The 23,436-nt window shown below is 44.5% G+C and overlaps 1 protein-coding gene across 4 annotated transcripts in view; it reads left to right on the top strand.

Moving 5' to 3' along the window:
• The first annotated feature begins 288 nt into the window (after window positions 1-288).
• The window catches only part of LOC114062330, a 42,299-nt gene continuing 19,151 nt past the window's right edge, over window positions 289-23,436 (top strand). The window contains exons 1-4 of one of the 4 annotated variants that reach the window (XM_027893617.1): window positions 289-401; window positions 17,861-18,184; window positions 19,813-20,407; window positions 22,090-22,207. In XM_027893617.1, the coding sequence (XP_027749418.1) occupies window positions 17,902-18,184; window positions 19,813-20,407; window positions 22,090-22,207 (996 nt within the window). In that variant the 5' untranslated portion in view covers window positions 289-401; window positions 17,861-17,901. Of the gene's footprint in view, window positions 402-1,366; window positions 1,993-5,564; window positions 5,570-16,154; window positions 16,159-17,860; window positions 18,185-19,812; window positions 20,408-22,089; window positions 22,208-23,436 lie in introns of those variants that run through there. The other 3 variants (XM_027893619.1, XM_027893615.1, XM_027893618.1) reach the window with 3 other exon arrangements.

Below are 23,436 nucleotides of genomic sequence, written 5' to 3'. Positions count from 1 at the left end.
CATCCCTAGCCAAACAGAGATATTTGTGCAGCTGGTTTGCAGTTCCCCTCTCCCTAATGTGCAGGCTAGGGAATGGAGATGGTGTCTGAATGCTGGGGCACCTTTCTATCAAGAGAATTCACTGCTGAATCACAGCTGAGGCACAGGGTGCAGAGACTCAAGCTCTTCACCTGTGTTTGGGAAGGAGTGGGGAGCAAAGGTGGGGAGGAGACCTTTAACCATCACCTACCCCTTTATCGCTGGCTGTTGTCTGCCTGATCCCATGTCATACAACATGATGGCGTTTGTATTGTTTCCCTGTTCCCAATTAGATTAGAGACTGACCAGTGTGACCTGTGTTTCCAGACCTTTGTTTGAACACATCTAATGCAAGTCTTGCTCTGGTGGAAGCTCTGCTGTGTGTCCATGAGTATATCTCTCAAAAAGACAGGACAGTATTTCTTATCAGTTTTAGAGAGATAGTCTTATCAGAATTCTTGTACTTCACCTGGATATGCACAGTTCCTTTCTATTCTGAGAAGGCCTTACCGCTTTGATTAATTCTGTCTATACCATTACTCCTACTATAAGCTATAGGAAACATGATAAAATGGACTTCAATTCCAGTTACCACTGGTTTTCTTTTCCGACTGCCTTTCATATCTATTTCTGCACTGGCAAAATGGTTAGACTGTAGACCTTGAAGCTGTAAGACTGAACATGAGAGATATGATGTCTGTGCTTCCCTGAACTTTGGCAGCATTCAAAAGTTCAGATTTACGACTTGACTTCCCTACCTACCAAATGCCTGCTTGGCAAAATAGTTTTCCTGAGTGGCATGCCCTGATTCTGAATTCATCTTGGTGCTGTTTGGTGGGGCTGTTTTGCAGGAAGACATAGCTTCCTCCTCCCGCAGTATGTTCATGTCCAGCCAAGAGACTGGGTGTTGCCCTGAGCCAGTCCTTTAGCAGTCCTGGCTGCTTTTAGTGAGAGGCAATTCTAGTAATGTAAATGCTTATTTCTTTTAGTTGCCCGCTGTTCTGGTGTCTGAGCCCATTGGTTTTGGTCACTTTTAGAAATTTTGACTATATATGTTCAAAACTGTTCCCTTTGCATGGGAGGGCAGAGATGAACCCCATGTCTGAGCTCCAAACCTTGAATCTTTCCCATTTCCCATTAAATGTACAGCTTTAAAAGTTAAACAGCAAGCTTCTTCAGACTCTCTTCTTTCTTTGTTACTCTCATGTTCGTTCTCATTCTGGCTCCCTAAGGGGAAAACCAAATGTCGTTTGCAGTTCACTGCCATGTATTACATTTATTGCCCTCGTCTTTCTCTCTTTCAGAGCATGAACCCAACCAACCAACTTCTTATCAGTTTGACAGGCTGTGACTGTTGTCCTGGTGACTGGCATAGTTGCACTATCATCATGTACAGAAGGCAGGAAAAGAGGTGCCTCGACCTGTGGGTGTAGCTGTGCATGCGCATGATATGCCAGGAAGACGCTGGAATACAAGAAGATAAGATCCAAGTCTTGGGCTATGTGTGTGAAAAATGAGGCGAAAACAAAACAGAGAATCATGCGAAGTTAATAGCTATAAGGCAAGAAATGGGAATGTGTGTAGGAGTTGCAAATGCTCTGCTCTTCTCAGCATCTGATCTGTGTACCCGTAATTTAGTGCATTTGTATTTGAGAGATGCTTGCCCGCCAGCCTGCTGTCTTTTTCTACCCACTCCATGTCTCCCATTTCTTACTTAGGTTTATGGACACGAGAAAGAATAGTGTTAGTAACACTTCTGAGTCACATTTTCCATCCAGATACACCATCCTTAACCCATTCATACACATGTCCCTGTACAGCGTCGACTCCAGTTCACTAATTCCTTGTGTGAATTGATCAGACTGATTTTGCGGTGCCCTGTCACAGATTATCTCCTAGGTGCTGACAGAAAGCCCTGCTTTGAGCAGCATATGATCCAAGTGGATGCCAAGAACAACAGATGGAAAGAGATGGGTAAGGGAGCACAAAGAAATAGTGAGATATCATTACTCAGCACATAGGCAACGGTGTCAGCACACCAGCTGCCTAACGCTTGGGACAGCTTTTGCAGACTACGTGGTGTGTTCTTGTTTTAGTGTTGGCTGGTTCATTTAAATATCGCCAACTTTCAGCCATTGAAGAAAAGGTGGGGAGGGGTAACCTGGATAAAACTGGATCCTGGCTATTGCAGCCTATACGTCAGTCAGGGGATAAGAACTTATTCAGGTATCCTGCATGTGAAAGACATGTAAGAAACCTACCAGTTTCTGTGCTGAGCAGGGACAGCTTTAACCTGCTGGGGTGAAAGTGGGGCACAGCCCAGAAGCCTGTGCTCCCCATGTGTGGTGGTGTGGTTGTGTAGCCATGGTTGCTGTGGGGAGGGAGTGTCTGGTTAATCCCCAAGCCCGGTAATCTTCCATGGCTAATTGAGAGTTGAATACATTTGTTTTACTGCAAAAGCTGGCCTTTCTGAACACTCATCACCACAGATGTCAACTGCACTAGACCCAAAATCATGGGAAGATATGTCTGATCTGCTGCCTGTCTTGTTTTGCTTGTATATCTATGGCCTTAGCATTGCCCTTGCCTGAATTTGCTTATCTGTGACCTCCAGAGGCCTTGCAGCAGATAAGATGCTCTACTAGACCTGCCAGCTCTCTGCTCACATCTGTGTATCTCCAAACAGCCTGCGTGGGGTGGATTTCTGTGGGACACATTGTGGGGAGGAGCTGGTGAAGCAGATCAGTCTCCTCTAAGGCGATGCTTCAGGGCAGGTTGTGTTTCAGGGGTGGTCAGTAGGGAGAAGAATAGGCCTGTGAAAAACATGAGTCAGGCCCTGTGCCAGGGCTCCTTGTGGGATGTGCCATGTCTACTGGATGAAGGATCAGAGCTCTGATGACTAACGAGGAAAGGTTTAAAGATGTGTGGGATGGAGCTTCTGTCATGTAAAATTCATGGCACTGGCAGGCCATTTTAAATAAAACATCACCCTCTCTGAAAAAGACACGAAGTCTTCATTTCATGCTTGTAAAAAAAAAAAAAAAAAAAGGATATTTAAAGAATGAGTCTGATGTGACCTTGAATTTGTGCTCCCAGCAACTCTGCACTGGAATGACACATGCACGTTCCCATGAGGAAACGTAGCAGGAGGGGAACATCACATTTGTGAGAGGAGGTGAGGACTGGTTCTATCTGTTTAGCAGGAACAGAGGAGTTGCATTTCTAACCTCTGCAGCAGCCTCAGCTTCTGTGCAGCTCCATGAGCTTCAGTGACACAGTGCATGGTGCTGGTGGGCAACAGAGCAGACTTGCACCAGCTCTCGTGTTACAGCTCAGCTGATAACCTGGTTCCCATTACACTTCTGCTTTTTGTTGGCCTGCCTGCCTGTGCCTATTGTCCTGCACTCATTAGTACTTCTTCTGTTACCAAGATCAGACTGTTTTCCTTGGGCCTCTCATAATTTTCCTGGGTGTTGTATATTCTGACATTTCTAAGGGACTTGTGAAAGTCCCGTGTACCTTGAGCTAGTAAGGCATGATTGTGTAGCCCTTTATTTGTAACATGAGTTCTTCGTGCCATGGGAAGCCCAATAAATGAAGAAGATGCTATTGTTTTTTGTGTTACAAAAGACTATTGAGCTAAATGGGAACCTGGCACCAACCATTAACTGCATAATTTCAGGAGGGTAACTGAAATAGTTGGAAGTCCGTTTTCCTGCTAATGAGTACAGTGAATAAGTGCTGCTTTCAGTTCTTTTTTTGAGGCAGTATTATCTTGTTGGTTTTAAAAAATGAGATAGAAAATGCATGTGTCAGTGACAGATGAACTAGACTTTATTTGTGCATTAATTGATAAAAAAAATAGTTACAGAAAATTCAGTTCAACACCACATGCAAGGTGTTGCAGGTTATAGGTAACAGAAGTAACCTGTGTGTATTCCCAGTTGGGGCCACTCCCTGGGCAGATGGAGCTCGTTAGCCCGTAAGGCAATCCATCTACGTCCTGAGGACCTCGCTGCCACCATCCAAGCTCACTTGGCCCCGGCAGATGAACCTTAGGATTAAAGGGTGGGCTCAGTTCCGCGCACACTGTGTCTCACCTAAAAAATCCAATGCGCAGGCTGGAAGGTGGAAAGACCTTCCCCGGTTCTTCATTCACGAAGACTGGCCATTACTTATTACATGGAGGATGGGAAAAAAAAGGAAAATTTGGGGTATAAGAAGCTGCCTTCATGATATTTATTCCATACCACTGGTTTTCCTGAGAGCAATCTTAGAATCATGTGGCATATTGCTGTTAGATGATGACACAGTTGCACATGGCTAACCCTCCAGGCAGCTTGTATCACCCACGCCGTTTGTGCAAGATTGCAGGATATGTCCCATGTTCTTAAAACACCCCTGGGCATCCCTGAATATCATTCTTACTCTCTGCCTCCTAAACACAGAGCTGAGTTCTCATGCTGTGCCACGCGTATGAGGGCCTACCCTTTCCCTGTTCATTTGTGCTGTTTCTGTTTGCAGGAGAATCTGCAGTTGCCTGCCCTGTGTGGAGGATGTAGTTTGTGTAGCTCCATCTGCACTGTGTACCTAATGCTCTGTGGCAGCATAGTCTTGCTGGAGAAAGCAATGTTATTTGTAGTTTGGAAGTTGAGCTGGGTCTCATCCAGTTGTCTTTGCCTCTGCCTGTGTTGTTTCTTTTGAAGTTCTTGTTTCCTTTTGCAGATACCTAGATGATAGTAGCAGATAGCTCAGGGAGGCAGGATCCTGGCATGGGAGTTTCAGGGCTTGAGATCAATTACAAAGGACAGATGAAAACAACTTTTCTGAGTTTGAGTGTCTGCAATGTGTTGGTGGATTGCCAAAGAGGCACTTGAGGCCCCAAAAGAACCCTAGTTCTGGGCCAGCAGGTACTGGGCAGAGGCAGAGGCAGAGGCAGAAAAGGTATCAGCAAGCAGCAGGCTCTCCCAGCCAGCTCAACCCCTTCCTTTCCCTGTGGCAGGAGCAGCCTGTTGCCATGCTTTCATCATCTCATCAGCAAATTCTGATGCTCCTGCTCAGTTTTTAAGCCAAGAGACAGGGATATTTCCCAGATGTGCAGAAGCTTTGGGCTAGTGGTGGTGTCCTGGGGAGGTGGGCAAGCAGGATTCCCATGTGGAACTTCCCTCCTGCTGAGATAACAAGCACTAGCAAGGAACTTTTGCTGGTTCCATTGCCAGATATGCAACCCAGCACTGCAAGTGATTCATCAGCCACACAACTTGACCCTCTGCCCTCACAGATCACATACATCTGTTTTTTTTCATGTGAGTGGAAAGTCAGAAGACCTGTAGGCCTGGAGACTAGTTTCTGACACTCTTTGTTATCATTAATTTCTGGATATTAAGGCTGTGGTTCACTGCTCTGACATAGATATATCTATGTCTGAGCTACTCATTCTGAATTCCTTCTATTGCTGATGGAGAGAATTAGGCAGTGCTGGTATGCTGGTTGACTGGCCTATTTTAGATGTCTGCATTCACCTGAGAGGAAGGGCACTGCCTATGCCTGTGTCTTTTTTCTGCTTAAAAAAGCTGTCTGGGCTATCCACAGAGATGTAAACTTCTTCCCTCTTGCCATGTACAGCTAGTGAAAGGATTCAAATCTCCACAGTTTGAAGAGCCTGGGCTTGGCTTGAGCCCTGGGCAAAGACTGGATTCTCTCTATACAGAGGGTCTCTGTTTGATCCTTGCTGTAGGGGCCTCCCGCTGTCATGGGGATCCACCCTGACTCATTTATCTTATGGATATCCTTTGGGGTTGTGACCACTAACTAACCTGCTGAATGAAATCTGGTACAGAATTGCATTGCCTCCATTTATTTTGTTTGTATCAAAGAATTAAAAAGAGCTCTCAGAAAATAAACTTGAATCTCTGGACTGGGCTTTTCTGCTGACTTTTGTCTGGTTGCTGAAGTCTTGGGTTTACCCCTTCAGGAGTTGTGAATATCTGTGTTTTCTATCATCCTTCAAACTCTGCCTGATTTCCCATCTCCTATAGCCACCTGGCATCTTCTGTGCTCCATATCCTTGTCTCGTTATCTATATCACTGTCTTACCTTTTCATAGTCTCTCTGTGCCCATGTCTGGTTTGATTTGCTCACTGCTGCCTGTGCTTTGCTTTGCTGACCGCTAAGGAATGTGACCTGCAAGGTCTCTTGATTGAGTCTGACTTCGCCTTCTAAAAAGAGGCCTGAGATCTCAGCAACCTACCCAAAGAACTAAAAAAACAAACTACCCTCAACAAGACAGACAGGAAAATATACAGTGGATCTTTCTGTGTGCTCATAAATAAAAGTCAGGCTATCACATGGTTTCCTAAAAATAACATCCATAGCAAGTGTTTTGGTAGGAATAATACTGACCAAGTTTGCATGTTGCCCACATGCAAAAAAAAAAAAAAAAAAGGTTGGTTAAGAAAACCTGATGAAGTGTTTGCATTTACTGAACCAGATCTGAATTGAGAGGTGGTTAAACATATAGTCTCTTCTTGGCAGACCCCTCTGCAGGTTTCAGAGGAGATGGAATAGGGCAGTGCGCACTGGCAGCATGGCCCACAGCAGTTTCTTGCCATCTGCGTGGGCTGGATGTGTGGGTTATGCTTGTGTGGTACAGCCAGGGAGGGTCCACATGACCAGATATCCTCTTCTGTAGCCTCAGACCAGGATGTTCATGGTACAGCCAGGGAGGGTCCACATGACCAGATATCCTCTTCTGTAGCCTCAGACCAGGATGTTCATGTCTGGAGAAGGGGTAGGATATCTCTATGATCAGTAGACCAGAATTTGTGTGTATGAATTTAGCTTTCTGTCTTCATCTGGGGGAAGATCAAAACATTTTGGTATTGACAGAAACCACTCTTGACTGCCCAGCTCCTGCCCACCCTAGGGACTCAGTTTGTGTTCCTATCCTTGTCCCTGTGGCCAGAACTGCAGCATAGCCCTGGGGTAAGAGCTATACCTTGGGGGACATGAGAGAGTTGCCCCTCCCTGCCAGCTCCTTCTCATCCTGCCTGAGGAGATGCTGCTCAGGTGTCACTGGCCTTGACCTGGAACTGCTCAGCACCAATGACAACAGGGAGAGCAGCCTTCAAGGGCTAGTGTCAAGCTGGCATCCCTCACAGTGATGGACATCCTTGGATTTCCTGGAGATCATCCTTGGAGATCACTCATCTTGTGAGTATTACTGGTTATGGAGGGGCCTGATAGGATCTCAGGGAGCTGAGAGCAAAATGCGTCAGTAGCAGAGGCAGGAAGGAAAGCTCCTGGGCTGACCTACCTTTCTGTCCTTCTGAGCCACATACCACCATCTTTACATTACTGAGTGCCACGTGATGCACTTCCCATCTCTTGGAGAACTGGCAGACGGCGAAGTGTCCTGCACGGCTCACCAGTAGGACATAGCATAGCCTCATTGGGGCCTCCCAGCTTCCCAGGGGCAATGGATGTGCACTGTGTTTGCAGCTGGATCCCACCACAACCTGGCAGTGTGGGGCTCAGCAGACCTCTCTGGCTCATTTCCTCCTGGCATGATGGGAACCAGCAGTCCTTGATCCAGCACAGCCTTGCTGCCGGCAGCCCAGGGGCAGGAGCTGCCTCCGAGCTGCCGGAAAGCTGTGGGTGGCTCCGGAGCAGCAAGCTGGCCACCCCGCTGTGCGGCCGTGTCCCCCACAGCTTTGGCACAGCTCAGCCTCTCCATGGAGCCAGGGCTGCCTGGCCTGCTGTGTGTGCTGAAAGGAGAGCTGCAATCCTTTCCAGACTCCGAAATGAGAGCAGAAGTGTGTCGGGGGAGTGCTTTGTGGGGATACGGATAAAGTTTTTATGACAAATGCACGCCATCGCTTTCTCTTAAGATTATATCCTCCTGCTTTTTTCCCCCGTCTCTCATGATAAGGGATATATGAATTTCTGACTCTCTGAGAAGCCTTGATGCTGGGAAATGCTCTCATTCAGGCAGAGAATCTAGGTCAGCTGTTCGTAAGAATAGATCAAGCCTTCATTGAATGCAGTGGATGGACCTTCAGCGGGACGGGTTTTGTCCTGGCTTGTTTTGTTCATAGTGAGCTCCAAAAGTTGCCAGGCATTTTGTGGACAGCAGCTATAACATCCTGCCAGCAGGCTATATGTGGTGTATCACAGGGGAAAAATCAATACTATGAGATATTAATTGTGATTTTTCAGTTTATTTTTTTTAACCTACAGTAGGGCACTCAGTAACGAAGATCTGTATCTATGGTCAAGAGGATCTGATTCTTGAGAACATACATTATAAAGAAGGGATTTAAACTTTTTCTCTGTTTGCAGACCTATAAATAACTGCCCTTACATATGGCATCTAATTATTTAATTGTATATGCAGATTAGATAGTCATTTACATGCTGTCATCAGTGACAGCAACTAATAGCACTGGCAGTTATTTCCAGGCACATATGGTAATGCCAAAGGTTTTAAATATCAGTCAGTACCTGCCATACATATCAATACCTCTCCTCATCTCTTCCCTTCAAAAATTAGAATAAATTAATAATCACAAGATGTATCTGCTTCTTCTTGGAACTAATTGTACCACGGAAGGTTTGTTGTGTTGTATATTTTATGTAAAATGACAGTCCAGCCTGGAGTTCCTGGTTTATCTGGATGTGATGACCCCCCTGAGACTGGGAAGGAAGAGGAAAGAAAATGTTAATATGCTTTTTCTCAGTTTACACATGCAAAAGATGGGGGAAGGCAGTTGCTGATATGAAGGACTCAAGTCCCACTTGCACAAAGTGGGATCCATAGACATTTTTATCCAGCAGGTATTTCACAGCTCTCTGGCCTTCCCTTTGTGTAAACCTAAATGGTTACGCAGGGTGAGGTTAGTGGGAATCAGGCCTGGGGAGTGCCCAGTTCATCTTCTTATCCTCATCAAAAAAATCAGTGCAGTCATATTTTTTCTGATGTAAAACAGGTTTTGAGCATGACAGCTTACATTTTTGTTGCCATTTGACCCATTTTGCCCACATAAGCTATACTGAACTGTGAAGAGTGTGGTAACAGCCAAGGAGACCTCAGTGAACATTTAACCATTACTTGGCTTAGAAGCTCCACTTTAAAATCTTATGCAGAAAATACCATTAATGACTCAGTCATTTAAACAAACAAGCTCCAAGGCAGCTGCCTTAAAATCCAGTGATTCTATGGTGTGTCAAGATCAGCTGTATGAACTTGGTCTGCAGTCTGTGTGATTTTCAGATGGTGTTGATTCCAAGGCATTTGTTGTCATGTAGTCATGGAGCATACAAACACCGCTGTGCACCACTATTTCCTGCTCACTAAACAGATGTGTACAGTTCAGGGGCTGAATATTCTCTTTGAAACTAAAGGAAATAGTCACTTACTTAAATCCTTAATGTGGTCTTAATGCCCCTTCTTATTAATTTTCAAGAGTCTTGACTCTTGGCAGCCGGTAAGTAACATGTGCTGGAGATCTAAGTTCATAACAATACAGATAACATGCTTGTTCAGGACGGGAAAAAAATAGTGATTCCTTTTTTAATTTGCTTGGTAATTTAGAGACATCCTTAAAAATTACCTAATTTTGGTTTCTTGAGGACCACATCTTTCTTCTTTGCAGGGAAAAACTTGCTGTGAGCGATGAATGGTGGCAGAGCGGTTGCGATGGAGGCGGCAGAGGAACTCTGCCAATGTGCTGGCAGCTGGTGCTGTGCAGCTCTCAGGAGCTGGGTTAGTGTCTCTGAATCTTTATATAGCACTCCCCCCACTTTGCTGAGAAGTGGGAGGCAATGGAAAGATAAGATACATCCTGATCCTGGCAGCAGATGAATGCATTACAAATACTCTTCCTTTTCCTTTACCTTGCCTGTTCCCGATACCTCCCTCCCCAACCTTTTGCCCGCCTCTTGCTTTCTTCATATTTCTTTCATTCCTGTAAGACAAGAATGGGTCAGAAACTGTTGAAGACTCTCAGGGAGTTTCCACATCATGTAGCAGTGATGACTTTTCTAGTGCCATGTGTCTTCTAAATGCTTTTCTGATTTTGGAGGAAAACACAGTGAAGCAGTGTAAATGTTTTATCACCATGTATTTGGTAGGCCTGCTCTATTCAGCCTGAACTGATGCTGATAAAAATTTAATGCTTCTCTGTGCTCATGCAGAGTTCCTCCCCGGGTGTTTTTCTGAAACAGTTTCAGAGGATGATTAGCTCTCTCGTAGGTGCCTTTGAGTTCCTCTTGCTGTAGCAAGTCCCTCACTGTAGCTATCTAGCTCCAGTGTTTAGAGATTGCAATAATCTTTTAAAACTGGCCTTTTAACAGTGTGATTTGACATCCTCTTGGATATCCTGAGCTTTACCAGGGCTAGTGGCTGAATCAGCTTCCTCAGATTATCCAGAAGAGGCAACAGGAGATGCTTGGTGCTGAGCATTTCTGAAGATTAGGTGTCTATACAAAGCTTATCCCTTTTCTCCTACCTCTTCTCCTAGATAACATATTCAGCAATGAAGATAAGGGCCTCGAGTTGTGTTGTTTATTTATGATTATATTAATGAATCAATCTATTACTACATTATATATTAATATATTGATATGTTAATATTTGAATATTTATTTATCTATATTCATATATCAATATGCCCCATCCAGTAGCTGCCGTTTCAGGTGCATGTGGAATTCCTGCCTTAAACTGTAGCCAGAGATACCTGTGGTGAATTTTAAGTGGAGAAATGGTTGAGCTTTGATATTTTTTTAATATTTAAACATTCCTGGCTCCTGCCAGAGAGGTCTCGGCATGTCCCAGCAGCCAATTTGTAGTTATGACTTTTAGCCTCCAGATGGTGTCTGGCAGATGTGCCAGTGGAGTACAGTGGAAGTGAAACACTGGAGACTGGAATTTACACAATCACTGGCCTCTCGAGGCAACAGAAAAAACATGCAAATGTTGTCATGTGGATTTTCAGTCCCAAATCTCTGCATATGCTGCTCTGTGTAGGGTTGTGGGTACAGATGTGCGTAGGAAGTTTTCTGCAAAGTTGAACTTAAAGTTTTTACTGCTGGAAAGAATCAATGTAAAAATGCACAGAGGAATCCTGTCAATCTAAGCCAAGATTAAGAGACTCAAATAAAATTTTAGGCTTGTCTCTCCAACTGGAGATGGAACATTCATAATACAAGCTTTCCAAAAAAAGCCCATCTGGATAAAATCATGGAGCATCTTGAAATGAGACATGGTAGTGGTTGAGGTAATGCATTCTTCACCACACTAGCAAACAATATCCATAATATATTTTTTTAAAAAGGTCTCTCCATCTTTAGGAGAGCAAGCAGTATCGAAGTTGTAGATGTCCTCTGGCAAACCAACTCTTCGATTCTTCCTTGGATAACTCTTCAGAGAGCTTGTAGTATTAGAAACCAAGCTGTTGGGTGGCTGTTCTTGTAGGGACATGACCAGAGTGGCAGCCCTGCAGCACTGTGATGTTTTCTGTGGCAGAAGCACTGCCCTCAGCTGCTGTTCAGGAGTTGAGCTTTTTGAGTGCTGAAGTGACAAGGGTGGATCCTGAGTGATAGGAGATAAGGTGCAAAGAACTGCCTTTGGGATGTTTTGTCTTCATGTTTTTCTGATCCCTTTTGAGGCAGAGAGGCCAGGTTGCCTGTCCTTCAACCCCTTTTGTGGCAGAGCATACTCTGCAGTTTGGCAGGGGGTATATACTGCCTACATTGTTTACACATGGAGTTATACATGGAAGGGGGAACAAGGTCAGGAGGTATCCCTTCTTCAGCTGCTGCCCACGCAGGACTCGGGAGGCCCTGGGCAAACACAGATTTCATCAGCCTGCCTCACTTCACAGCCCTCATGCTTTCCATGCTGGCTGCTTTCCCTGATAACTTGTTGTCTATGGAGAAATTGGAAAACAGCCTTCAAATCTTCACAGAATCTCGACGTTGTGCCCGGTCCACACTGCTGCAAGCATCGGCAGGCTTTTACCAAACCAGGGTGCATGGGACAAGCCTGTCGGCTTCATCCTCTCTCCCCCCTGGGTCTGCGGACCCCTCCTCTCCCTCTTCAGGAGCCAGTGCCATGCTGAGGGCTGCAGCCCCAGCCCCTCCTCACCAATAATGCAATCCCAGCTCTTGGCCTCCCGGCAGAGCTGAAGGGGCTCCCGCTCCTCCTACTGGCAGCTCTTGCTGCGCCTCCCCACCGATAAATATAACCTATCTCCAAACACGGCCTCAGGTCCATAACATACGTGAAAACTAACGAATTTGCTTTGAAACATTCTATTACCTCAGCATTTGATCGAACCTCACTGCCCGTTTCTGTGTTCTGGAGAAGCTTTTTTTAAGCCAATCTGTATTGTGTACGTACTCTGTCTGGTGGATAAATTTTTCTCCCTCTTCCACTGATGCTGAAGGAAAACAGAAGTTGCAATTAATACAGCATCCAGTCCTTGCTGGAGGCCTGTGGGACAAAACGAGAGAGTGGGAATTACAAGCTTGATGCCAGATTCTTCACTGAAACCTAGTTGCCACTGCAGGAAGTTTTGCTTTATTCTTCTCTTACTATGTGGATGACGATGTCCTCAATGCAGGGATTTTTAGGGGCACTTCAAAGATCCCTATTGCTTTGCTCTCTACAGTTTATCTTTAAAATCTTGGGGATTTTGTGATTTATTTATTTATTTATTATTACTACTATTGTTGTTGTGAAAAGGGGCTTCCTTAAAGCAATGCTGAAAACAAAAAAATAGAATTGGGCAAAACCCACAGGAATTAGCTAAAAATGTTCTAAAGGAACAGCAAAGTAGGTTACTAATTAAATGAAAATTGAGGTCATTTCAGAATGGAGTTCTCACAATCAGAAGGAAAACAGAGGCAGCGCAAAATTTTATATCACACCCAAGCATGTTTCGGTGTTCAGGGCAGGGGAAGGTGACAGTATTAAATTCTTGTCCTTTGGACTTTAATGTGGTTGCTGGAACTGCTGGGACCATGCAGCCTCTCTGTCAATCCATCTTTCTGTCCTCCCCTCATACACTGAATTCCTCCAGTTTCAGACAAATCCAGAGGAGGACAGAAGTCTTAGATTAACTTCTGCAAAATGGAATAAAAATCAGTGGCTGAGGAGAGAAGAGCTACTCAAGTGAACACACTTGAGAAGAGAAAGGAACAAGATTCCTTCTTTCTTTTTTGCTTCAGCTGTGTCTGAAGGGCAGCTCCAAATTAGATCCAGCTCTGTGGCCTGTTTGGGGTAGCACAAATCTCAGGGAGGAGAGGGGGTGCAGCCTGGTGCCAGGAGCCACAACAGGGAAGCAACTTCATTTCATCTGTTGCTGTAGGAAAAGCTGCCTGTATTAAATATTTGTGCTGCTTTGTTTGCTCTTGCACACACATGGCTTAGCTGGAGAGTAAACAGCAGATTTGGTGAGCAACAGAGTCAGGGAAACCAGGTTTGTGTACTTTCAGATTGAGCTGCCAGGTGGATTCTGATGAGTAATAAAGGCTGAGTTCATTCCATGTTCTGTTCCTCAGCAGGAGCAATGAAGGTCTACCCTCTCTCCTCAGCTATGTATGTCCATGATGTGTGTAAGGATGTACTATTTTTGTCAGTCACCTTCTGTCAGTTTGGTTAAAACTGGCTTTAAAATTAGTTAAAACTGACTTAAAATCCACTGAAGTGCCTTCAGGGAGGGGATCAGATGAATAGAGAGATACCTGCAACCTGTGGCTACATTGTCTTGTTTCTTTAGGAAGGGGGGTTATCCTTAGGAAAAAATAATAAATGTATGCTTTCACTGGATAATAGCTGATTGTCCACAACTGACAAAGTCACCTCTTGCATATGACCATTATGGCAATGCCAGCTGCAATGTCAAACTAGAGGGGAAGGTGTTTTTGTTTTGTTTCTTTGTTGTTTTGTTTTCTCTCTCTCCAAAAAGCCTACCTTGCTTGGAATGGAGACTGGCTGTTCTTTGATTGCTGATGAAATCTAAGATGCTGTGTGTGGGTGGGGGAACACATTGTCAGACTACAGCTTAGCTTCACAGAGTGGTTCTGCATGGATTTATATACTAGGGAACCAAAATCTTTCTGTGCCATACTCTACATGTTTTATCTTCAGAATTATATTCCTTTCTGCTGTCTTTCATGCCTTTGGTTCAAAGTGGTGGAGAGTACTAGCATCTTCTGGAAACAGAGGAGATGAAAAACCTCTCTCTCCAGATACTGCAGATCCACCTGCCTGTTAGGGCCAAGTGTATTTCCTATAACAGATGCTACTGAGCGCAAAGTTTCCATTGTATATGCCTGACTGCGTTCATGCAGCGTCCCTGCAAAGCAAGCAGGGGCATCACTGCATTGCTGGAATTGGAATATTAATAATTGGACTCTTGCAAAGTCATTTAATTTGTAGTGCTAATAGTCTGACTTCATCCGATTAGCATCCAGACCAAACAGCTATTGTCCAAGTCAGGCGCACAGTCCACTTATTATGAAGAGATTTTATCTATCTAGGCAAAAGAAATGGGAAACAGCAAGATAAAGAGTTAAGTCAACAGAGAAACAATATAAAAAATTATCCAGTATATTCACTTGTTTAATGAAAGATCCCAAAGACAAAGGCGATACAGTTTTTCTGAGATAGGAAAAGAGAGTCATAGTGACGTAGAGAGGCTGTGGGCTTTCCCAGAAGCTCCAGGCAGTGAGGGAAAGTCCTGAATGCTGGGGATGTCCCTGGGAGACAAATTGCTTTTCTTTCACACTGACCAGAGCAAGGGTCAGGGCAGGGAGAAGAGCGACCCAGCTAGAGAACATCGCACTGTGGATAAATAGAGGCATTGAAACACCAGTAAGAAGGAGGGGGCAGGCTTCCAAGAAGTGGCTTTTGAGGAAGAAGGAAGTAATTTGGTACACCTGACAAAGGAATTTGTTCAGAAGCAGAACTGTGCTTGTTCTTGGTCCTTTGTCCTAGTGGTTTCCTACTGCCCTTCTTTCCGTGAAACGTCTCTCCTTGTGTGGGCAGGTCAAGAGCCCATGGAAGGGGCAGATAAAATGTGGCAGTGCCTCGATTTCCCTGCCCGGAACAACAGGTTTGGAAAGCAAACAATCTCTTTGCATTATGCTAACTCTTTGTGAAAGTCCTTTGTTCTAGTTTGATCTTGACACTTTTCAGCTCCTCTGCTGTAAAGACAAAGCTATCCTGGGAGTTTTGCTTGTTTAGGCATAACACCCTTCATGGAAGCACTGTGGAGGAAGATTTTGCTAGAAATTCAAATGGCCCCCATGTTTTAGCTGCAGAACTTCAGTCTGAGCAGTAAAATAGCACTACAGACAGATGGGAGAAACCTGTGCACCGTGCATGAGCTATTAAGGCACATGGACCCAGGAAAGCAGACTGCTTGGTGGCCTTTGGGCAGCTCCTTTGTGGCATGTCCTCTCCTGGTACAGTGCATTCCCCTCAGTGACACCATCCTTCAACCCAAAGTAGTTGTGGGCAGGGGGATGCAGAGAGGCTGACCATGGATTGCCACTCCCGCTGTAGCCAGGGGGATGGGGAATCATCTCCTGCTGCTGATGGGCTCAGCACCCTCAGTCAGAATGACCATCCCCATCCTGCTGTCCCTTCGAAGGGTGCTCACAGCTGTCTGCTCCGCAAGGCAATGGCCTGCTTTGCCTTCACACACTGGTTGTCCTGGTTTGTGAGAGAGGGGAAGGTAGGACAGAGCAGCCCTCTGGGTTGTTGGTGCTGCAGTGCTCGGGTGGGCTGTGACCTGAGGTCACTCTCATCTTATGAAATGTCTGCCAAAGCCTTGACTGAGTGGATCCGGTGGTAAGTGGAGTAAGAGATGCTCCTAGCCTCGGGAAGTCTATCCATCTCTGTGCATTCACTCCTTGCTTTCCTCAGGCTCATATTGTATTCCCTTGAAAGATGCTTTCTGGGAAAGCACAGCAATTCCCACACATCATGTTGCCACAGTTTAGGGCACGATCTGCAACTGTTGTGTGTTCAAAATCTGTATACTGCAGAGAATCTTGCCTTCAGGGCTGACACTTTGACATCCAATTTCCTTCCACAGAGAAGTCTAGGGAAATGCTTTTTGTTAGAGCCAGGCTGGTTGGAAAAACGCTGATGAAGTGAAACATAAACACATTGTGTCGGAATTTTCATGGGAAAACATTGCCGAAGGGTTTCAGCATGACTGGAATGCATCTCTGCAGTACTGACCCCCTCACTCCGTCTTGTATTCATATACTATGCAGCTATAATATTCTAAACAAAACCTTTTAATTTCAGCCGATTAAAAATTAAGGTAAACATGGAATGTGTGTAAAGTCTCTCGATTTTTAACTTTTTTCACAACCTGGGAAAACACTGAGTTTTGCAACCTCAGTATTTCCTACTGGCAGCAGCTCAAATGTATGACCACTGCTGGAATTTCTGTTTGTCCTTCCAAATGAAATGTATTTATGTCCTCTTGCCTATTGTTACTAATGAATCAAATGGCTCTGTGATAACATGCTGGTGGAATTAAGCACTGAGTAAAAGAGCCAGAACAACATAACATTTACTTGGTTTCCAAGTAGGAAACTAGTGGAATTTTACTGTCATGAAAATGTAGAAAATTTTGGAAGATTACTGCGGGCATTAAATCCAGAAATATGATATCACATGTTTGGAATAATCTAGATGCTGTGTGGAAAAATTATCCTTTAAATTCATACCCTGAAAATAATTTTTGCATAGTATATGGTTTTGAATAATTACAGCTTGTAATGACTAACACAAACTGTTCTCAGCTGATCAAAGTCCTCAAGTTCTCAATTTAATTTTTATAATAGTGGAATGGAGAATTCAACTCAGTTTGCAACTCTCTAGTAAGGAAAGAGTGGTAAAGACAGCATTTCAACTTCTCTCCGAGTGTACTGCTTTTCTCTGCAGTGCAGAGGCTTTATAAAATCTATTTTAAACATGAGTTCAAGGATACTTTCCATGTAGGAATTTGTCCTGTGGTTTATGGTCAGACACTTTAGCAGCTGAGCAGACATACATCTCCTTTTTCTTCACTGTGGGCATTGGCTGGTGAACAGATCTGTATGTGTGCGTTACACATATGGAAACACACACACTGATGGTGGATTGCTGCAGCGTTATGCCATTTATATCTATGTGTGTGTATAAAAATATAAAACAATTTATAATAGTTGCTGGAATATCGCACATTCCAGAAGGCTGAGATCACTCTTATCTCCTCTGAATGGTGCTGTTAAAACGTGGAAACCAATGCCCTTTCTCTGGGGCTTTATGTCCCTGTTGGCTACCACGAGGCTTGCTGGGAGGTGGGGAAAAAATTGGCTCCAAATCCAAATGCAATCTCTCTGCCGAAGAAAAGCTCAGGTGCAGCCTGGGCACGTGGAGTGGGTGGAAAAGGATGTGTTCTTCATAGAAACTATTAATAATCAACTCCCTTACACTGATAGGATTGTCATTAAAACAACTGGCAGTGCAGGGATGTTTTAGTCATTTAGAAAATGCCAAAAATTCCGCTGGCTTTCCCCTAGTGCTTGTGGTTAGATTATGTATGAGGTTTTTGACATTATTTTCCTGGAAGAGAGAGAGATTACATAAGAGGGCTGGCAGGCTATAAAAATGTCCTCACTTGGCACAGACAGGAACCAGGTTAGACTTCTTCAAAGGCAGCTGAAGACTGTAGCTGCACAGGAAAAAAAAAATCAGAAGACGAGAGAACTTTTCTGCGAAACAGATGCTAAGATCACCTTGCATAGAAGTGTTTCTGATGGTTTCTTCTGATAGTATTCCCAGTTGGACAGAAAGCCTCTGAATCTGCTTGGATCATGAGGAAGACAAAGCATTCCTGGGCAGCCTTCACAGGAGGAGGCAACAAGGGGGAGAAAATGGCTGAGGAAAATGCAAGAATACTGCCCAAGGCCACACATGAGGAGAGAAAGAAGCAGGAGGCAAAGAGGAAAGGGACATTGAAAACCTTGGCAGGCAAATTGCTAAAGACTGTGGTTGGTGGGAAGGAGACAATGAAGAAGGCTGGCGGTGAGGATGTGGCAGGGAGTTTGCTAAAGAAGCAAACCAGTAGGAAGGGAGCAGAGAGAGGAACACCTGCAGGTAACCTTGAAATTTTCTTTGGGTCCAGGCCTAGATCTTGCCTGCCTCACTCAGCCCTGCAGGCTCTTGTTTTTATCAGCTTCTGGATTAGGTGCTTTACACTCTCCTCCTCCCCATCCTTCACCTGAATTCTTGATCTTTCTGAACTGTACTCTTGCTCCTCTGGAGAGCTGTGTATTCATTTTGCCTCAGAAGTGTTTCTCTTTACTGTTCTCATTTTCCCTGCAAAGACTCCTGATATGTGTTGTGAGAAAGATGATGTATGTGTGAGTGACACCCTGTTGGTGTGACTGTGCTGCTCTTGCACAGATGGGAGGGGCAGATGGGTTATACATGGGCTAGTTGTGCCAATTAAGCATTTCCTATGTGTTGCATGTATCAAGGCAGGACGAGCGCAGCTTGTAGACCGCTCCTGAACAGTTTGCCCATTGCTTTGTTGAAGATCCTTGCATCAACCCTTCTCCAGTTCCTTTCATGTTCCTCCTTCTAGTCCTGTTTGGTTTAATTCTTACTACACACATGAGATTTTTTCAGAGAGGCAAGTTAGGATTCAGGTGAAAGGTAATGGAAGCTCATGCTTTTTCATGCTTCGCTCTACACCCACAGCTGTATCCTGAATTATTTCAGAGTCCCACTGCTTCTGACTTTGTCTAAAATTCCCTGCATTTCATCAAGTTTGATTTTTACTCTGGACTCTGCTCCAGGCACCTTTGGACAACTTTCAACTCTTCGTTGCTCAATTTCGTCATCTGTAAAATGCACTGTAAAAAACCTGCAGTTCTGTGCAACTGTTGTGAGCTTACATTTAACTCTTTTCGGTGGGCTGGATGTGATGGGTAAGACATTTTAGAAACAAGCAGCAGTGAAAAACTTCTCCTTCCAACTTCTGAACTTTTAAGATTCCATAATGCCTTGATGATGATGTGTCTGGTGATTAGGGCAGTGGCTCAGTCACCACAGCTTCGTGCAGATGCGGAGGTCATGGGCAGTTATGGGAATCCCCTTCTAAGTTTCACTTTTGGGCAAAATAGCATGCCTAATCATTTGATCTAGTTAAAACACTCTGATAAAGAGAGGGCCCTGGACTGCAGTGAGCAGTTTCAGCCTAAGGCAAGAGCTCACTGGCAGGAGTGACACCCTCTGTGTAGCTATGTCAGGCTTGAGCAGGTGGGAGGGACCTTCCAAGGGAGCTTGCAGCACTTTGGTCCTGCCAAAGTTTTCTGTAGAGGAGACAGAGGATTCCTCCTAGGCTTGACTTTCAACTGTTGACTTGTTCAGAAGATATCCTTTCTCTAATGTTTTTCTTCTGGACAGAAGGTGCATTCCTTAAGGAAAGATTGTCTTTAATGAACTTGCATAGCCCACATGAGAAGGTCTCTGGGATGATTTCTCTGAAAACTGCAGAATAGTCTGCAGGCTTGGTTAGCCTGGAGGAGGAAGGATGAAAGAAAGAAAGATGGGAAAAAAGTGCTTGTCTTGAGGAAACTGAGAGGTGCTAATGCTAGACCTTAAATGAGTTTATCTTAACTACATATGTATAAACTACACACTTGATAACTTGGATATTAAAGCAATGAGTCCTATAGACAAGTGAACAAATAGCAAGTTGTGTTCCTTTTCTGTTGCAGAGGAAACCATCTGCAGATGCATTGAGCAAGGAAAATTTTTGGAAGCTTGTGATCATATTTATAATCTGAAGCATTCTGGAAATGATGGTGTGCGAAAGTCTGAATCACTTTATGCGCTACTGGCTGAACGAATGTGGACTGTGGTGGAAGAAGCTCTCAGTGGAAGTGGTAGGATGTTCCTGGAGCCCTTGCAGTCAGTGGGGGAATCACTGAAGTGGGAGAAGCAGAAGGAAGCAGAGTGGCTTGGCAACAGCCAAGAAATGGAGTCTGTTTCCACCTGGAGTCCAAACTTCTGGAGGAAAGATCTGGAGGAAAAACTGATACAGTATGTGACAGCCCAGATTCCCCTGTTTGATTCCTCTGCTAACACAGATGATACTGCACTAAAACAGCATCTGAGTCATCTGGAAATGACATTTCTCCCCAGCCTGGAGTACAGAAGTGATGTCTTCAAGGAAGCAGGACTGCTCGTCACCTACGCCCACTGCTGTCATGCCTCTTTGTGTTCTCACCTTTCCACACTTACTGACAGTAACCATTTCAGCTTCAGCCAATGTCTTTTAATTTATGAATGGGGCCTTAAAATATACAAAAGGTATGTCTGAAGGACTTTTTATCTGCATTTTTTTTATGTCTCTGTTCTTCAGTTCTGAGCACAATCCCCGCTTCCTGATAGCACAGCGATGCTCGGGATTCTTGCTGAGTTTAGGCTTGCCCACTGCCTCTTTGATCTTCTGTGCTCTCAGAATCAGAGCCTTTTTGCATTGTAGTACTGCCTTTTTCTAAATCCTTAGTAGCAGGCTTAGGGGCTTACCTGAGGCAGGCATGTATTTCTCCACTGGACTCCTGTTGGACCTGCACAGTTTTCTGCTTTATTGAACAATTTCTTTCCTCTCATTAAGCCTTTTTTAGCAAGGTCCATAATACTTCAATTACTCCAGCCTTTCTGTCAGCATGGTGCTCTGGGGACTTCTCTTGTTGTGTCCTTGGTTCTTATTGCTGCTTTATTGGGCTTGTAGCTTGCCTGGTTGTTTCTACATTTCCTGCATTAGTGTTCATATCACAGGAAGAACGTGTAGCAGATCATTAAATTCCTGCCCAACTTTGGGAACATGGATGTGTTTTTCCCCACGATCTGAAGAGCAGCACATCTGGGACCTTTTGGCCCAATGTGAATTCAAAGTCTGTGGGTGCCATTAAAGCCTAAAAGCTTTCTTGTGATTTCTTTTTGTATTGTAGGTGTGGTGTTTGATTCTCCATGTCCATGGTTTCATTGCTACTTGACAGCTCCACTGTACTCATTCCCTAATAGTTTTCAGTCCTTTGGGGTTATTTGATTGCTTCCATCCAAGCCTACAGCTTCTCTGATCCTTTTATTAATTACACTTATAAACCCTTGATTATCCCATGAACCGTTCATCAGGTGGGCTCTTCCCCCAGCCAGCTTCCAAAGGAGGGAAACAGTGTATGGGTACACATTGGCCGTAGTCTGACACAGGGGAGAAGTGGTTAGGATCCATCCCTTTAACTGCTGGTTTTGAAATGGTAAAGCTTTAGAGTAATGTATTGATGAAATATTGAAAACTTGCATGCAATTGGAGGCAAAAATTATGTAATTTAAATTTATAAAGAAAATATAAATATTTAAGTATATTAAGAAAAGTCAAATACAGGAAAAATGTATTATGTAAATGCTGAATTCCTTCAAAAAGCAAACCAGCCAAGCAAGAGCAGCACATGACTGTATTAGTCATGAGGTAGTGAAGAAAGTGGAAATGAGAAGAGCACAGGTGCCAGCCTTAACTACTTGAATTTTACTCTCTGAATACTGTTACAACCTCAATGAAAGCTCATGCATAGATGCAGTTGTCTTGGTATGTAGCTGCTTTTTATTCCACTCAGACAGAATATGTGACACTTGTAAAATTGTGCATTCGTGCAAGTGTGCTTGGGTGACTCTGCCCAGGCCTAAAAAGGAATTCAGCAGGAGCAATGAGGGAAGGGGAGAAGGAAACAACAAAATAAAAGTGTCATTTGGTCAGCAAATATAGGAAGAAGGAAAAGAAACAGCACAGAAGAATAGCTGGCAAAAGGACATGATAAAGATCATCTGCATGCTGTGGCTGCCCAAACATGGCAAATACAGCTGGGTTCTTGCAGGGCACCCTGTTTTCTTCCTGTGAGGCTGTGGTGCCAAGCAGGGGGTGCCAGGCAGGTGATGGGCTGAGGACCCATGGGAAGCTGCCCCTCTGGCTGAGCTCTTGTTTTTGTATGCAGTGGCAGCGAGGCCTGTCTGAGACCCAGCGAGATCCCCCAGCACAACCTTTCCCTTGATGGACAGTATCTTGTGTGGATTGTTCTGAAGACTGAGGAAAGGTTACTTGCCCTCACACAGGTAAGAACTCAAGGGTTTTACCCCAACCTGCCTGTTCTATTCCCATGGTTTTAAGTGCTCTTATAAATTAGCTGCTCCCTTGCAAGCTGAGCCAATTCTGCTTAGCTGTGAGTAAGCCCCAAGGTCTTGATCGAGTTTCATTGCAGAGCCCAGGTGTGAAGATCCATGATTGTCTGTTGCCAAAGGGATGCAGCCATGTCCTCGTTCCTTAGCAGGGAAAGTGCTAGGATATTTGCAAATCTCAACCCATAGAGCTGCTATCTGCTCTACTTAGAAGCCCATGAATCTGGAGGAAAGGAAGACTATGGGTGAAACCCACTTCCTTTTTGAGAGCCATTTCAGGATGCTGTTAATCTTCTCTCTGTTACTGAGACCATTGTGTGCAATGGTTGGTTTTTTACAGCTGTGTAGGATATTGAGGCTGCTGGGTTTGTCTGTATGTGAACCCCTCACAGCCCTCTCCAGCCTGCTGGATTGACACTGCTGAGGTTATAGCAAAGACCATTTCCAGAGTTCAGCTCAAGGAAACAAGCAGCTGGTGCACAGCCAGCAGCCCTCCTGTGAGGTCGGAGCAGGGCATCCTGCCATGTGATCCCACAGGTGACCCCAGCCCTAGGGCTGCAGCGCCTCTTTCTTTTCTCAGCGAAGCTCCGCCTTTGAAGAATTCTGTTGAGACACGTGGAATACAAATGAAGCAGGAAAGATGTGTTGTAGCAACGGGGAATTCCAGAGGAAATGATGTTGTTTGGAAAACTCAGCGGGGCCTTTCGTATTCAGCTGAAGCTGAAATGCAGCAGCAGGAGTTACCACACTCATATCTCTGGCTTTCCATTTTCACCAGCCCCTGGGGAGCAGAGGAGGGGAAATTCTATGTCAAACTGCTGAATCATTCCAGGGAAAGTACACTAAATTGCAGAGATTTTCCTCAAGACCTACTCCCTGAAGGAGAACATGAAAGTAGTCACAAACATGAGAGTAGAAGTGCCAGCTGGTGACAATATGTTTAAAAGCCTACTGGTTTCAGTGTTTAACATTAGGCATCTTTATGGGCCGTTTCTCTTCATTACCCCAGGAAAGACCACATGTTCTTAAAGTCTTTTTTTAGCACTTGTTTCAATGAAGGAAATTACTTTACTCAGGGTAATGCCACTGAGGTTATTTTAGAGCACGTCCCTGGGTCATTGACAAGCCCTCAAAGATGCTGACTAACAGTGATGGAGAATTTATTT

This window comes from Empidonax traillii, unplaced genomic scaffold (assembly GCF_003031625.1).
Source record: "Empidonax traillii isolate 1590-97213 ecotype Southwest subspecies unplaced genomic scaffold, ASM303162v1 scaffold398:size1781980, whole genome shotgun sequence".
Classification (NCBI taxonomy): domain Eukaryota; kingdom Metazoa; phylum Chordata; class Aves; order Passeriformes; family Tyrannidae; genus Empidonax; species Empidonax traillii.
Note: the sequence above shows the minus strand (reverse complement) of the source record. Positions and strands in the feature narration are given on the sequence as shown.